At 45.3% G+C, this 15,489-nt stretch overlaps 3 protein-coding genes across 4 annotated transcripts; all 3 read right to left on the bottom strand.

Annotated features, from left to right (window-relative positions):
- Nucleotides 1–184: 184 nt before the first annotated feature.
- LOC311338820 (transmembrane protein 82-like) lies at nucleotides 185–3,204 on the bottom strand. Its single transcript, XM_084464145.1, has 6 exons — nucleotides 2,995–3,204; nucleotides 2,816–2,888; nucleotides 2,470–2,659; nucleotides 1,885–2,308; nucleotides 1,386–1,570; nucleotides 185–824 (listed from the first exon to the last, which is right to left on the bottom strand). The coding sequence occupies exons 1-6, from the start codon at nucleotides 3,074–3,076 to the stop codon at nucleotides 723–725; spliced, it is 1,056 nt and encodes a 351-aa protein (XP_084320271.1). The 5' UTR covers nucleotides 3,077–3,204; the 3' UTR covers nucleotides 185–722.
- A 300-nt stretch (nucleotides 3,205–3,504) lies between these two features.
- Nucleotides 3,505–7,119, bottom strand: slc25a34 (solute carrier family 25 member 34). Its single transcript, XM_084463899.1, has 7 exons — nucleotides 7,055–7,119; nucleotides 6,707–6,759; nucleotides 5,993–6,589; nucleotides 4,804–4,869; nucleotides 4,497–4,649; nucleotides 4,242–4,376; nucleotides 3,505–4,126 (listed from the first exon to the last, which is right to left on the bottom strand). The coding sequence occupies exons 3-7, from the start codon at nucleotides 6,464–6,466 to the stop codon at nucleotides 3,938–3,940; spliced, it is 1,017 nt and encodes a 338-aa protein (XP_084320025.1). The 5' UTR covers nucleotides 6,467–6,589; nucleotides 6,707–6,759; nucleotides 7,055–7,119; the 3' UTR covers nucleotides 3,505–3,937.
- A 902-nt stretch (nucleotides 7,120–8,021) lies between these two features.
- On the bottom strand, nucleotides 8,022–14,835 carry fbxo42 (F-box protein 42). Of its 2 annotated transcripts, none has more exons than XM_084464126.1 (10): nucleotides 14,712–14,835; nucleotides 13,330–13,606; nucleotides 12,982–13,098; nucleotides 12,586–12,720; nucleotides 12,189–12,342; nucleotides 11,972–12,082; nucleotides 11,738–11,834; nucleotides 10,549–10,605; nucleotides 10,325–10,441; nucleotides 8,022–9,667 (listed from the first exon to the last, which is right to left on the bottom strand). In XM_084464126.1, the coding sequence occupies exons 2-10, from the start codon at nucleotides 13,598–13,600 to the stop codon at nucleotides 8,609–8,611; spliced, it is 2,118 nt and encodes a 705-aa protein (XP_084320252.1). In that variant the 5' UTR covers nucleotides 13,601–13,606; nucleotides 14,712–14,835; the 3' UTR covers nucleotides 8,022–8,608. The 2 variants fall into 2 exon arrangements, with proteins under 2 accessions (XP_084320252.1, XP_084320253.1); XM_084464127.1 differs by having other exon boundaries at nucleotides 13,330–13,603; nucleotides 14,712–14,818.
- Between the last annotated feature and the right edge of the window lie 654 nt (nucleotides 14,836–15,489).

The following is a 15,489-nucleotide window of genomic DNA, read 5'->3' as shown; positions in this document are numbered from 1 at the left end:
GTTCTGGGGGTCTGTGTTGTTCCAGGGTCTAGAGGAATGGAATGCTGCAGTGATGTCACGGCTGCAGGAGGGGGCATGCCTAATAATGACACAATCCCCACAGTTCTCCATGCCCTTCCCCCCATAACTCCAGGTTTCATCTGCCTCTCGGAGAAAAAGGAAGACAGGAGCAGTGTCTTCACGTTTCACGACGTAGGTCATGTATCGGCCGAAAAACAAACATGTATTCGTTTTTGGCCGAAGAGGGATAACAATGGGGATTTGTAACTCAAGGTCAAACTGTGGAAAATAGAAGCAAGGGCGTGAAATGAACCGTCAAACTGAACAAAAGAATCATTGCGCGTGTGTGTAAAAGTTCACGGGTTCTCGGTTGGAGTCAAGAAAACCTATGATGTAGGGTCAACCCATATGCCACGTTTGTTCTCATGCACTCTAGTATCAAACAGAAATATTTAGAAATTGGCCGGAAGACTGAAACTGAAAGAGTAAGAAGCATTGGGGTTTTGTTTAAAAGGAATGTGTATTAGCAAAGCTACTCATTGCTCCAAACAACAGGGAGAAATACAAATAAGTGTGAGTCAGTTCACAACAAAAGGCTAAATATAATAATACAAACAGAAGTGTTAACTAGTTGGACACATCCTATGTGATGTTCAAAAATGTTTGAACAGTGAGGTAGACAAAATCCATCTCAGCCCATCTCCAAACAGCCAGGTGCGTGTCTAGGAGCCGTGTGATGGTATCTCGGGTGCTCTGTTCTTTGCTGTGCTTCTGGATCTGGAGTTATAATTTCTTGGACGAATGTCTTCCTCGTCTTCTTCCTCCTGAAGGTTCGAACAAGAGACAAATGAAAAAAAAAACATTATACTCATTGCGATTGTATGTTTTGTCTTTTCCAACAACAGAATCCCAAGTAGAGGGACCATGGGTGCAGATCCCGGAGGAAGTGGTCCCCTCCAAAATGTATTTTTTTTCAATTATTTTGAAACGTATGAAAATATAGATTTAATAGAAGCCGTCTCCACTTTTGAAATAATTCCCTCATAAACACCTTTAAAATGGTTTGTTAATGCCCCCCCCCCTCCTATGTATCCTGCTCAGTGGTCCTGAACCATTACATATACTATATATAGGTACCTAAGTAAAGTGATAGCCTGAAAGTGATTCATGAACATATATATTAAGCTCCTATTAATGGCTGCGTGTCTGTTACAGCAGTTCATTTGATATACGTCGGGGATATTATTGACGTCCCACCATACTCCATGTTTACTTCCATGTTTGTGGTCCCCCCCCCCCTCCCCTTGGTTGTAATGAGATCTGAGATCTAAAGAGAGAGAGAGAGAGAGAGAGAGAGAGAGCTGCAGTGGTCCTGTACAGCAGACCTGTAAGAGGGCGGCGATGAGGTCCTGGGAAGACAGCAGACACAGGGCCTCCCCGAGGAACGTGACGAGGACCTGGAGCACGTCGGACCAGCGGCCCACGGTCAGCATGAGCACCGTCAGGGATCCCAGGCGTAGAACCACCGAGTGCAGCAGAACCTCCAGCCCACCCCGCCGCTGGCGCTCCTCTGAAAGAGGGCAAACAGGGGGGGGGGGGAAATAATATGAAAAAGGGTATTAAAGAAAAGTATCTACCTCTGCATATTAGAACCCACCAGCACACACACACACACACACACACACACACACACACACACACACACACACACAGGACGTCAAGTGAGAGGACACACACACACACGCACACACACACACACACACACACACACACACACACACACACACACACACACACACACACACACACACACACACACACACACACACACACACACACACACACACACACACACACACACCAGGGAATGAATTTAACACTCACCATCACCTTGGATGTATACCACCAGCATAGCATAGCACAGAGTCAGAGGTGTCCACAACTTCAGAGCACCCGTTTGAGACAGGAAGTGGTCATACACGGTGGATATGGCGGCGAATGACGCTACGGCGAAGGTCAGGATGACGCACCTCTGCAGAGAGGCTAGAATGGAGTGTCCAGAGGTGAGGAGGCTAATGCATTTGCCACAGTAGCGTTCTTTGCTGTGCAGTGGGTACAGTTTCTCAACATGCTTCCACAAACTATGGCAGATCCTGGCCAGTGCCCAGCTGAGGCCTGCCGCCAGCAGTAGGCCTAAAGTGCTGTTTACCGCCCCCTGCTGGAGAAAGCCGAGAGTGGCGGTGAGGCAGCAGCCCACGGAGAACTGACACTGCACCAAGAGCAGCTGGGGGCCTCTGCTGGACCTGTCCTGGACACACGCAGAGGGGAGCGGGTTGCAATTTTGAAAATATTATTTAAAAAATATATATTATTATTGTTCAAAGTGAAATGTTACAGATGAACTCATATGCCTTAAGTGGATGTCAACAAAGCCTTAACTTTCAACATACTGTTGCCAGTAGAACGCACCTGTCCTGCGGTGATCCCTGCCGACGCTGCCCTGAGACAGAACTCCAGGATTATCAGCGAGGAGACGCGCGGGCCCACCTGGGACAACAGGGCGGCCAGGCACCAGAAATGGATCGCTGTCCTCCACTGTTCTAGCAGAGGTCTGCCTCCAGAGGAAGACTGTGTCTTATCTTTTCCCCCTTCAGAATCACTGTTCACAGAGAACCGACGCTTTAGTAGTTCACCACCAGAATGACTATTCACAGAGAACAAACGCATTATGATCGTCCAAAACATGATGTCGTCTCGAGGAAAAAGAGGCTTCCTGATGTTAATGCTTAACGATTGAACTAAATGTTACACTGACCTGCATGCTTGGAGGAAGAAATACACTCTCATCACATTGCAGAAGACTGTGATTCCACATGCGCCCACCACACCTACACAGCATAGAAAACACACAGGATGCAAAGTTAATTTCCTTCTGTAAAGCTTATTACTTAAATAGTTAACTCATTTTATGATTAACAACATGGCATAACTTACCTTGGATAAAAGAATCGACTGAAATTGAATGAAAAGGCAACCATTCAAAAGCGCCCACAAAAAGGGAGAAAGGGGAAAACATTGTTTTCCTTGAGGTATGCGATCACACAGTACTTTACGACATAAGTCTAATGACAAGTTAATATTTCAACCGAAATAGACATGAGTATGAGAATTGCGCTATGGTCCAACGTGTATCCTTCGGAAAAGATTTTCCTTTGCTATCTCCGTCCGCTTCCATGTTTAAATTCCAAAGGTCAGATACATAGGTTGTTATCCTATTCATTTCCTGATAAACGACACTCCTCTTCAATGATTAGTAGGCAAATAAATGCTCCATTCATTAGTTTTTTTCTGTCTTAGACCTACAGTATACCATATACCTTTTCTTTTTTTTCCCTTTGTATTTCCATTCAGAAATATACCACGGGCCATTACAATGGATTTTAAAAAGCTAGTTCTGCTTACAACATGAAAATAATTTCAATGAAATGCCATTGTTCCATAATGTTTCCTTTATTAGCTTAGTTAAAAGACTTCAGTTGTCAGTTTTTCAAAATGTACAACATTAAAAACATACATCTCCATATATACAGTTAATACATTCAATATGTTAGCCGTGGACAGCTGAAAGCACCAGCGTGAGCCCACATTGAGACTGAGATAGCAAAACACAGAGATGGTTAAGTGAAATGGATATGCTTTTTGGTTTTCCCAAACTCCTTTATAATGTTAAAGTTAAAAAAAACTTCTAAGCCATCCAACCCGTCAACTTTGTGAGGTATATCAAATTGGACACAACAACAACTTAATGTCCTGAAGAAACCAACAGGATTGGTTTCATAATTCATTGCAAAATACATAGATTTTCATCGGGTAAGTGAGGTTTCGTCTCGTTCTCGATGGAGTTCCTTAACCGATGGCCCCCCCTAGCACTATGGGGTTAGCTTCTTCCCATGGATAGGTCGACTGGGTAGGTTGAGTTCCTCAACATATCCCAGAACAGCATGCTCAGTGTTGTATGAGGGCCCAAACGAAGGAAAACAGGCCCTATGCCTTTATACAAGCCCTGCAGGCCCTCGGCCCTCACCACCTTCAGGAAGCAGTCAGTAAAGCCGCTGTAGTGCCGACCCTGGAAGGAGAAACCAGAGTGTTGAGACACTACGAGAAAATCCATCATCCACAAATACACCGGCTACTCCTGCAATAGCAGTACAGCGACGGTGTGGGTCATCACTGAAACCCACCCTACGAAGCTCGTCCACAGGTTGGTTGTAGAGCCGTGTGCTGATGACATCAAAGGGCGTCATGGTGATCGTCACGGTGACGCCACTGATCATGGCGGCTGTTAAAGCAATCAGCCAGCTGTTGGGACTAAACCACTGAAGGGGAAAGAGAGAGAGATAACAGCCTGTTAGACTTTGCCCACCCCCTCACCCACCCCTTCACCTCAGTGGCTGCCCCTGTTGCATGTCTCGGATGGTCCGGTGGCGCACACGTACCTGGGCATGTGACACCCATTCTTTCGCAGAGCTGAAGGTTGCTAGTTGAGCAGCTGAACCCACCATGACGCGTGGCACAGCCCCGTTCACTCCCCTCCACAGTCCAACAATACCTTCCCTTCTATAAATAGTTGCAAAGGCGCTGGATACACCCTGAAATAAACAAAAGGTTAAAACAAGTACTTTGTTCATCCGGGAAAAATACATCTTTGATGCACTATATTAGGGAAGCAATTAATGATCAGATACCAATTAATGATCATGGGGTTATGTAATGTTTGTAAGTGATAGATGATGGATGACTTACTTGATGATTATGCTGGTGGCCCACCGCAATGTTTTGGACAGTCTGTGCTTGTAAATGAGTTTTCACCTTGTGAAAAATAATGTAGACAAACACTGTTAATGGGTTCAGCCTAGTCAAGCATTGTATTGTTATGTTCCATCCTGGTTACATAATAGACAGTGTACTAAACCATGCTTCTATTCCTGCAGTTTGTGAATACGAAGTTCAGACTCTGTTGGCAGGTATGACGTATAACAATAACAGCCAACTCATAGGCCTATGTAACATGATAGGGCCTTTCTTTGACTGGATATCTTAGTAAATAAATAAAAATGTACGCTGCACCCTGAATTGGTAACAGATTAGGAGTGTATTTTTCATCTCATATTTCATCCTGTCCTTAAAGGTAGTTAGGTAGTTAGATAGCAGGTGTCCACATGAGTCAGTCATGTAACCAGAGTTTCCATCTCACATTACACAAACAAACATTTCAAATTCCTGGTTGATCCTACTTTTGGCATAAACACAGCACACATACATGCTCGCTGTCGAATAAAAATACTCGAAAAGGTGCAGGGTTGTTTAAAATTACATGTGTGGATCTATTTATACAACTTGACCCGCATCATGTTTCCATGACATTGGGAAAGGTGACACAGAATCTTTGATGTAATGACAGTTGGGGAAGGAAAACATTAGCCGTAGCAGGGAATGTGTAGACATAAAATATTACAGACAGTACATTTTACTATGTACTGTTTTACTGTATTGTATTGTACAAACAGTACATAGTAAATAGAAAATCGACTGTAAATCTTGAGTCCATTGATCAATTGAAACTATTGTGAAAAGAAAAATGACTTTAAGAGCGATAGAATAACCAAAATAGAAAAGAATATCAGAGCTTAAATTAAAAATGTGGACAGCACCGACTTAGGAGGCATAAAGGCAAAATAAAGAGGGCAGGACAATTAAATGTTTGGGAGTTTGATTTCAAGCCGTAAGGTTCTGGGTCAAACCACAAGGTCTGTGTTATGGCTTGTCATGACTTCATTTGAATTACTAGAATAAAATAAAAAATATTTTTTCGCATATATATATATTTTTTTTCGTATTTTGCATTTGATTGCCATGGTTCAAGGTCATACATGCTGTTGTTCATCATGCCTACGAGGAAAAAAAAGAGTGAAGAAATTTCACAGTTGCTCACCAGATAGGCAGGCGAGGCGACAAAGGCCCCCAGTGCCCCCGCCGCGGCCCCCGAGAGCAGACTTCCTCCGTGGACGCCGGTGAACCCTGAGGCCTCGCAGTACGAGTAGGAGCCCAGCCTCACGCCGTTCATGAGGCCCTGGTACATCAGGCCCACCGACAGCCCCTTCTGCAGGCCCCGGATCCCGTCCGTGCGCGCCACCATCCAGAGTGCCTGGAGGGCCCCGCGGTAGTGTCTCTGGTAGGAGCCCCACGCCTGCAGCTCTCCCTGGAGCTGCAGGCGGGTCTTGACCACCTCCAGGGGGTTGGTGAAAACGCACGCCCCGCAACACGCCAAGGCACCCAGGGCAAAGTCCAAGGGGGGCCAGACGGCCGGCGGCGTGGGTGAGGGGGTCACCAGTACCCCGGATACAGCCGGGGGGGCCATGAAGGCAGAGTCTTTGGGGGAGTACTTCATGAGTGGAGTGCTGGTCATCGCTGAGACGGATGAAGACTTATGAAGAGAGGCTTAGAGTAGAGCGCTAGGAAGAGCTGACATCAACTCTCAGGAACGATTGATGCTTCTATTGCAGGCCACATCATCTTTATGGATTGCTGGCTGGTTCAGTGAGATGGGTCATAGGAAAGCATAGACAAAATTATTTTTGTATTTTTTTGTATTTATGTGATATGGCATTTCACAAAAACATTTTCGTTGTATTGCTCTTAAAAGTACCTGAGGTTAAGGGCATCAATTTATTCCTGTGGCAGACAAGATCCAGCAGAATTCTGTTGAAAAAAGTTTACATTTAAGTTCAGTGGTTACGATTTCACTGTATAATATTTCGGCATTGATGCATACAGGCACTAAGCACCCTATATAAATACATACACCAGTATATCGTAGAATAAACATTCTGTGCTTCCGCAAGCAAAAAAAAAAAAACTGCCCTGTCAAGCTTCCAACACGATAAGTTTAAGCAAGCATTACACAATGTTCTAGCAGTGAACACACCCATTCATAGTTCTTTTATTACAAAGTGGAAACATCTTCTGAATGACATTGCTTTGAATAAAAACTCACCGTTGATCTTTAGGTTGTATTTTTCTCCTCTATTCCTAATCTAACATTGTAAACATGTGCCCGCCTCACCGCATTCATTGTCCGAGTCCCCGCCCCCAGTCATCTGCTACAGCCAATAGCGAGGCAGCTCCGTCTGTCAGAACACCACAACCCCCGTTCTGAACGAATCGGTCCTGCTGCGGCTGCCCAATACCACTTTGGTTTCACAGAGGCTCTCTGGGTTAAAGGTTATTGTTGGTCAGATTGTACATTGAAGTCCCTCGAAGGAAATTGCACCGACAAATGATTAATCCTTGATATGACGTTGTCAAATACTTGGCACATAAGAAAGATCATTGCACTTCTGGCCGGTTTATTATACGCTTACAAATGCAAGCGTATCGTCTTAGCCTCGTATGCATTCTAAGCATCACTGTTATTATCGTTGCATTAAACGTCATTTATTGAGTATTGATTGTTTGCATTGCACATTACTATTGCATTAAACTGCAGCACTCTCGCTTGCATTATTTTCAAACCATGGTATCCAGACTGTCAACCCAATCTTTCCAGGTCTAAAGAATATGCAGAGTCCAATGTTGTTAAGAGCCCGAATTGACAATAGCACAGCATGACCGGAATGAACGTGCTGTTGTTGACCTCCATAGGCTTACGATTTGATTCGTTACGAATGGTAAGAAAATGCTTATGTTTGCACATATTCATAATTACCAACCTGCTGCCTAATAGCGCTTTTTTGGGGTCATCTTGTGGCCAACGACCATATATACAGTTTTGATTGATTTTGGATAACCCTATACGCAATTCGCACAAGAGCCACTAGAGGCTGATGTTGAGCTTTATAAATACTCCCATTACTGCTTGTTACAACAACAAAACAGCGTAGTGAAAAAACGTCCAACTAAAAAAACGTCCTTTTAATTTAAAATAGACAGAAGACATGAAACCCAAAATGACAGAATCAGGTAAGACATTGAGGCCTTTATTGTTTGACTATGTTTATAGTACAATGCAACATCTCTTACCTGCCATGGCACCCTACACATTGAACAACCACCATGCTCACACAACACATACACTCAAGTTTCCAATGTAAACAATGCAGGCTTTAAGTGTGATAAAAAAGCAAGGTAGTCCTCAAGGTTTCCCCAGTGTCCATTTGCCTAAGCTTTCCTCTAGGAGTTTGAAGCAGAGCGGGACACAAACGTCTTTTGGGCAAGTCCTCTTCAGTCGTACCACCGTGGGTTCCGCTCGTAAGGGCCAAAAAAAAAACTGCGAACTCCCGTGCACACAAAATCAAATGGGAACACGCATTCTAACAAAATGGTTGATCTTAAAGTGTGGGTCAATTTAAGTTCCGCTAAAACGTGACCGTGGGCCGAAGGGGTTAAAGAGAGTCGGAGATGGAACACCTAATTATGATCATGTACGGTTTCATAATCCTTGATAACAGAGAAAGGCCTTGTGTGTCGATAACCCCCCCCCGTGCATCCACAGGGGGGTGGGGGATGGGGGGGGGGGGGGTGGGGGTGGCTCGCCTGTCTGCTGGCGGCACTACCTTTTAGCGCGCACAAAGTACAAGGCGTTGGTTTTCGGGTAGTACTTCACGTTCTGCTTCTTGTCCATCAGTCCACCGAAGATAATGAGCTCCCCCCGGCCCTGGACCACCGTGTGCAGGCTGGTCTCGGGCGGGCCGGTGACCGCCGCGGGGGTCCCGCTGCCGTACACCCTCCAGGACACCACCGCCACCGGCTTGGCCCGCGACACGTCCAGGACGTACATCTGCATGGGCTTGCAGTTCAGCGACTGGTACAGCGGCTTGCCCACGTTCAGGCTCTGGGGCGGGTGGTGGCCCAGGCGCCGCGCGATCGGTGGAATGGCGTGTCCGTCGGCGGCGCCACCGCCGCCGCCGCCGGCCACCTGCGGGGGACTGGAAGACGACGACGGCGGCGTGCCGGAGGGGGGCGCCGTGGCCCCGCCCCCGTTGACCCCCGCCGGCGCGGCGCCCGGCGTCTGGAGGAGGGGCGACGAGGAGGGGGACAGGTTCTTCACGGCCTCCAGGCCGCGGCGTAAGGCAGCGGGGGAGACGGCCCCCGGGGGGGTGCACGGGGACCCGCTGGGGGGGGTGTGCACCCCGTTGGTGCTGGCCACCTCTGGGAGGGGCACGGCGGAGGAGGGGGGGGGGGACTCCCAGCCATAGTCCGATGCGGCGGGCAGGTGGGGGTGGAGCGGCGGGGAGGCGGCCTGGCCCGGGCTGGTGCGGGCGGAGGAGGAGGAGCCGTTCAGTAACGGAGGCAGGGGGGGGCTGTCGGGCCCCTGCGACGGGGAAGGCTGCTGGGAAGAGGACGGACTCCCGTCTCTGGTGCTCCCTCGGCCTGAGGGCCGGGGTCTTAGGGTGCCCCAGCGCCCGTTCACGCAGGGGGCCTCCTCGATGGTCCCCAGGACCAGGCCGGCGGCCCCGCTCCGCACCGGCGAGTGGGAGCGCAGAGAAGGGGGCTCGTTGCCCAGGGGGCCCGGCGTGGCACTTATTGGGGAGGGCCGGGAGTTGAGGCTGGGGCTGAGGGGGGCACGGCCAGACGGAGCCTGGGAGAAGACCACCACACACTGGCCCACCTTGGAGAAAGAGACAGAAGATGATTGGGACGGAGAGAGAGAGCGTAATGAAAAGAAGCACAATAATACAAGAGCAACGGGATTCACAAATATGTTGTCATGGAAATACATGAAATATAAGATGTACCATTGTGGTGATATTAGACTGCATCGTTTTAATTTAACAAATTATTTAAATCATAGCCATGCGACTAAATCCTGAGAACTTGGAATTGGAATTGGAATTGGCGGACCAGTATAATTACACACTGTAATACAATGTGTTTTCTCTAACTGTATTAAATGTATATACCATGACATAAAGTCATCATACATTTTAATATTGATAACTGATTGCTTAAAATAAAAATAAAATTAGAAGGTAATGATCAGCATAAAATAAAATAAAATATATTTTTACGCAACAAATGTTTACGTTTTAATAATCGTATGGTTAATAATAGAGCACAAGAGCGATGCTGCAGTCATAGCCAGTGCGGACTGGAGCATTCTGTCTACCAACTCAGTATTCAAGCTTTGGTTAAGTGATTAAAAAAAAAAAGAAACTGGCACTCCTTGTTGGAGGACGGTGCCATAAGATACTCCCTCCCCAAATGGTAAATCACTTTTATGTTCCCACTTTTGGCCTGAATGCAGCAGCAGATAGCTAGCACTCACCCTGCAGGCTGGGTGACACCACAGCTCTGGGGCTCCATGGTCGTCGTTCTCCACCTGCAGCTGCTGCCAAGTCCACGGGGACGCCCCCATGTGGAGGAGCCAGGCATCTTTCAGGAGCTGTGCGGGAGAAGACGCACAGAAACGGTTATCAGACCGCCTCCTAATGCATTAGGGAATTACGACAGGGTACAAAAAAAGTCAAAGCACTTGGAGGGGAAACGTACCGCGTTTGGGCCACCGCAGCCCCCCAAGATGAGCAGAGTTTCATTGTCGATTACAATCTAAAGACAGAGAAGACATTTGTAACGACATAACACAGGAAAAGAAAACATAAAAAATTTGGTTAGGATACCAGAGGGGTAATCCATCAAAGTCGCTAACAAAGGCAGCGCTTAGTTGATTAAGCCCATTTAGAACTAGCGCCAACTTCCACTTGAGGCTTAAGCCATTCCATCAATGCAGTTCAGCCGTGCCTTGCTCAGGTTAGTTCAAACCAGGCTAACGTTATCGTGGATTACACGCGCTCACGAGATATGGAACCAGCCCAGAACTGTGAATGTCGAATCATGGATCAAATGTCCAAAAAGGACAGAGTGGGATCTTTTCCAGCGGCGAACAGAAGCTGCTTGTGGAGGTCTATGAGGAGTACAAGCATATAATAACTCAAAAAGGAACATGGCTGCCTGCCGAGAAACTCAACTAAATGGAATTTATGTAGCTGACAATTTCCCATGCAGCAGTGTCTTTGTCATTGTGAAAAAGTCTTCACTATCAGTAACATTAATATTAACTTTACCACGGGTTTTTGCAAGTTATATTTGGGTTCTAGGGACATCGTAAGACATATTTATTATATAAAAAGTCAATTGTTAGGCCTACTTTCTCTGACATAAAGGGAATTACAATAATAAGCCAACGCCAAGAATTCTATGATGTACTCAGGACGCAAACTCGGGTCGCACATACCGCAGGGCAAGTGCTAGACCACTCACCCAAATGGGTTCCCCATTTCGCTGGAATAAATAGATTTGTATAAAAATGTGTTGAGAACATATCCACGATAACATTAGATTAATTTAATTATTTTATTTGCATAATTTAATCTTAGAAAAATATACGCAGTTTGTACTTCATATAATGTACATTCATGACAAAATCGTGATGACTAGGCTTGGCGGAACCTTCTGATGGTACACTTGTTGCCGACAGAAGGGACTTCTCTGAAACACCGATCAAGTAAGCCTGACAGTAAGCCTGCTACGTTAACGGTCACGTTAATGGAATGCAACTCTAGCTGAAAGTAGCGAGGCTAAGCGAAATAAGCCTGGCTTTGCCTTTAGCTTGGTTGATGGAATACCCCTCAGACCCGTCCTAATGTGAGTCGATCCTGTTCAACTGTTGGAGCCTCCTTACTTGAGACTGGCCTCCTCTGGGATGCGGGCAGGGTCCGGATATGGCCGGCTTGGACCAGGACCACTGCTCCAAATCCAACACCCACACTTCGTTACTCCTGATGAGGGATATGCAGAGGGCAAGGCAAGAGAGGGAATTACACCAACCATTGTTTATACATGGATCAGCAGATTACAATAGGAGCATTCATGTTATTGTGGAGACGCATACACCAAACAAACAAGAAGAGCATACATTTGCCGTGCTCCTAACGAGCCCCCAAACACCACCATGGTGTTGCCGATCACAGAGGAGGAGTGGCCAGCCATTGGTGGAGGGCCGTGAGTTGTCACTATGCAATTCCACCTGGTATTGAAATGGGATACACAAAGCTGAAGATCAAGCAAAACAACAGGAAATGTGAACCTGAGGAACTGAACTAGAACATGGCGAGCACACAGCGATCCCCTACCAGTTTTTAGAGGGCGAGTAGGTGTGGATTTCATCAAAGAACCTCTCTGGCTGATGGAGCGGGTAAGGACTAGGGCGGGTCCAGCCACCGAATAGCACTAGAAGGTCTTTGTGCATCACTAGGGTGGCTCCTGCCTTTGGAGACGGGTATGAGCCTGTGTGGAAAGACAATGTACACTTTCTGCTGAAAAAGAGCCACCTGAACGCATACACTGATCAAAAATGGGCTGTTTGGAAAATGAATGAAATACTCAGTATTTAGAATAATTCTCCTTTGCTATTCCTTTGCTACTTACTCAGTTTGTGCTAACAAACAGCCCCTAGTCCTGTGACTCAGCATTTTTATCGTTTTGCCTTGCATAACTGCGGTCATGAAAGTGGCACTCTTAGCCTGGTACCTGAGGCTAAAGGACGAATCCACTCCTTGCTGTTGAGGTCAAGTCTCCACAGATCATTGAAGGCAGCATTGCAGCTACTCTGTGTGCAACCCCCAAACACATACATGGACTGGTTGGAGTCATAATAACATGCGCCTGGAACAAAAACAAAGCAATGTATTAATATATACCCTGTCAAAACGCTAACAGGTTATAATTAATTGTATACTGTATTTCACAGTTCCTTTTGTCATAAAAATCACATGCATATATTCTTGGTTTAATACCGAATTCAGAATAGGTAGCATCGGTACATCGTATACAGAGTTTAAGTGTTAAACTCGAAGCCAACTTTATAACAGGTCTGAGATACAATAAATTTGATTGGTATCATATTAAATCATAGAATATACTGACTGTGTGAGAAACGTTGAGTGATAGGTGTTCCAGGATACGGGTATGTACGACTTTCCCACTGAATGTTACCCTCCTGAATTGCCCTCAGGAAACCATGGTAACATTGATGGGCAACGCCTAGCAAGAAAAGGAGAAACAAAAGGTTTAGCACCATCAATTGCAGGCTAATGTTGCATCCAGCCATCGTATTGTTCTATGTTCTCGCAGAACATCTGGTGGGAGACGGTGCAGAGCCTGGCCCAGAAACCAACCATTACTATGTACCATAATGCGAACGCATGATTCGTTGATCAGCATTTGGGGTCTATATAAGGTCTATAATAATGCATAGAGATAGGAAAGCTGTACCTTTGATGAGGCGATACCATTGCTTGCAAACCAGCGCAGCAGTCTTGTGCTCCTGGTACGGTGAGAGGAAGGACAGGATGTACTCTAGAACCTCCTCTGGTAGTTCCGACATTGTTCTCCCCCCTTTGGCACCACATTCTGGGTCGATCTCGTGTTTGCTGGACCCCATCTTTTGATCTACTTCTCCCGCTATCACAACTGGCTCCTCTCCATCTTCCTCTGTATCCATGGCAACAAAGTATCCATCCTCAGTTTCAGAGGTGCGGGACATTATCTGCTGTAATATAGTTGAAAGACATGTAAGTATTACATTTTAAATTATTTAGATCGAGGATCAGACATGAATTTGTTCTGTTTGTTATGAAACCACTGTCATCTTCCAGCTACAATAAAGCTTGGTCGAAGGACCATTTTCTTTTTTAAATTGTGTTCCTTTTAGCGATGATAATACCTGTCCTATACCATAATTTAAGACGTGTTGATATATTGTTTAAATAGTTTTGAAAACTCGAGTGGACTGGCATATTTACAGTATGCAATTACACAAGTCAAGAAAATTCACTTACTTCTTTCGTCAAAATAACGTCACTGAGTAGGTTACGCATTTAAAACAATCAACTGCTTTGTGTAAAGAACAAAAAAAAGGCATACCAAGCATTTACCGAGCTAGTTCACCCGACTGTAGGCCTGTGAAGCACTATCATCATTTAACTGTTGGGGACTGCAAAACTACATCTGACTTGGGCTCACCAGGTCGAAATCACACTCTCACAAGGAGTTGTAACACGGTACATGTTGCCCTGAACTTGGAACGGGTACAGTCATAGTTACCATTCCCAGCAGACATATCCAGTAAAACAATGATTATAGTGTTCCCACTGCACATTTTCCAGTGAAGATGATTAATTTCCTTTTTTGAACTACAACAACCCTGACACACATCTGATATCCATCAGTGTAGTACACCTTACTAGTCATCTCCACTAGAACACACAGTTCAGAATGGAGGTACCAGTATTAATGACAACGCTAACAATGCTAAGAAACCAGTTAGCCGACAGCAGAATCTCTCATGGATTTAGAGATCGCAGATTTCCCCATATAAATGAAATGACACACTGAAAAGACACGTCCCCTGCCATACTAGGCCACCGCCACGACAATGAAACATGACACGTTATCCGTGGAATAAAAATCGCAGTTTCATGGTGGCTAACGTTAGCGTGCTAGGCTGCAGTGGATAATCTTTGCTAGTTGGAAAACAGCTAGCGTTATGCTAAGGCTTCTTCCACATGATTAGCCTCCCTGACGTCCAGTGGACTCGTCACTTTTCCATGTGTAATACTAGCACGTATCTATAAGATAACAGCAATAACATGTACCGTGGTTTTAGCCTTGATCTTTAATCGGGTTCGAGATTTCAGCCTTCCTCTCCTCCTCCCCTTTATCAGCTTTGGTGTTGCATCTGCACACTCCAAACATTCGCCATCTTCCGTGGAGGCATCGGCTGCTCTATCAGCTGCACCGCGTCCTCCGCACCACCAGGGGCGCCAGCACTGAAGTGGGCTGCATGAGTGTTTACAGCAGGGTAAAGTTACTTTATTTTCATTTTCATTTGTCATTTTAATTGTTGGTTTTTATTTATTTATTTATTTATTTATGTATTTATTTCGGTCGCAGCACCAGCATGGTCAATGTATATTTACTTGACTAGATCGAACGTAGGCATACTTAATGTGATAGCAACACTTGTGTTTTTCCTACTGTGAAAGGCCCCATCAAATAAAGGTTTTGTAATCCAAATTAATTGCTCCAAAACCTATTATAATGTTTAAGGCATGCAACAAAAAGCAAACATTAAGCAAATAGCCAAGTTATATAGCAATACTAATTGTGATATAACATATAAGATACTTTCATATGTATTTATCTTTTCAGCTATTTTATTTCACAAAAACCAAATGCTTTGAAGTGATTTATTTATTATAATTCCATTAATTTCCATACAAACCATTACATTTCCAGATAATTAATTAATTAAATCATTTTAATACATATTTTTTGTCCTATATATATCCATGGATTTGTCACCTTCTGGCCGTCCTTATGAATAAATAGGTCAGCATCTATTTGGGACAGAATATGCGACAGCGTTGTTCC

Source organism: Micromesistius poutassou, assembly GCF_964030765.1.
Source record: "Micromesistius poutassou genome assembly, chromosome: 2".
Taxonomy (NCBI): Eukaryota; Metazoa; Chordata; class Actinopteri; order Gadiformes; family Gadidae; genus Micromesistius; species Micromesistius poutassou.
The sequence above is the reverse complement of the archived record's forward strand: the minus strand, read 5'-3'. Positions and strand labels throughout refer to the sequence as shown.

Excerpts from the sequence above, each read along its gene's own strand:
- slc25a34 (XM_084463899.1), bottom strand. The coding sequence starts at position 6,466 with ATGACCAGCACTCCACTCATGAAGTACTCCCCCAAAGACTCTGCCTTC. Across the intron at positions 4,870-5,992 it reads TCGCCTCGCCTGCCTATCTG|GTGAAAACTCATTTACAAGC; the intron begins GTGAGCAACTGT and ends ATTTTTCACAAG. Across the intron at positions 4,650-4,803 it reads GCCACCAGCATAATCATCAA|GGTGTATCCAGCGCCTTTGC; the intron begins GTAAGTCATCCA and ends TGTTTATTTCAG.
- fbxo42 (XM_084464126.1), bottom strand. The coding sequence starts at position 13,600 with ATGTCCCGCACCTCTGAAACTGAGGATGGATACTTTGTTGCCATGGAT. Across the intron at positions 12,721-12,981 it reads CACTCAACGTTTCTCACACA|GCGCATGTTATTATGACTCC; the intron begins GTCAGTATATTC and ends TTTTTGTTCCAG. Across the intron at positions 10,442-10,548 it reads GCTGCGGTGGCCCAAACGCG|CTCCTGAAAGATGCCTGGCT; the intron begins GTACGTTTCCCC and ends TCTCCCGCACAG.
- LOC311338820 (XM_084464145.1), bottom strand. The coding sequence starts at position 3,076 with ATGTTTTCCCCTTTCTCCCTTTTTGTGGGCGCTTTTGAATGGTTGCCT. Across the intron at positions 2,889-2,994 it reads AGTCGATTCTTTTATCCAAG|GTGTGGTGGGCGCATGTGGA; the intron begins GTAAGTTATGCC and ends TATGCTGTGTAG. Across the intron at positions 1,571-1,884 it reads GGTATACATCCAAGGTGATG|AGGAGCGCCAGCGGCGGGGT; the intron begins GTGAGTGTTAAA and ends GCCCTCTTTCAG.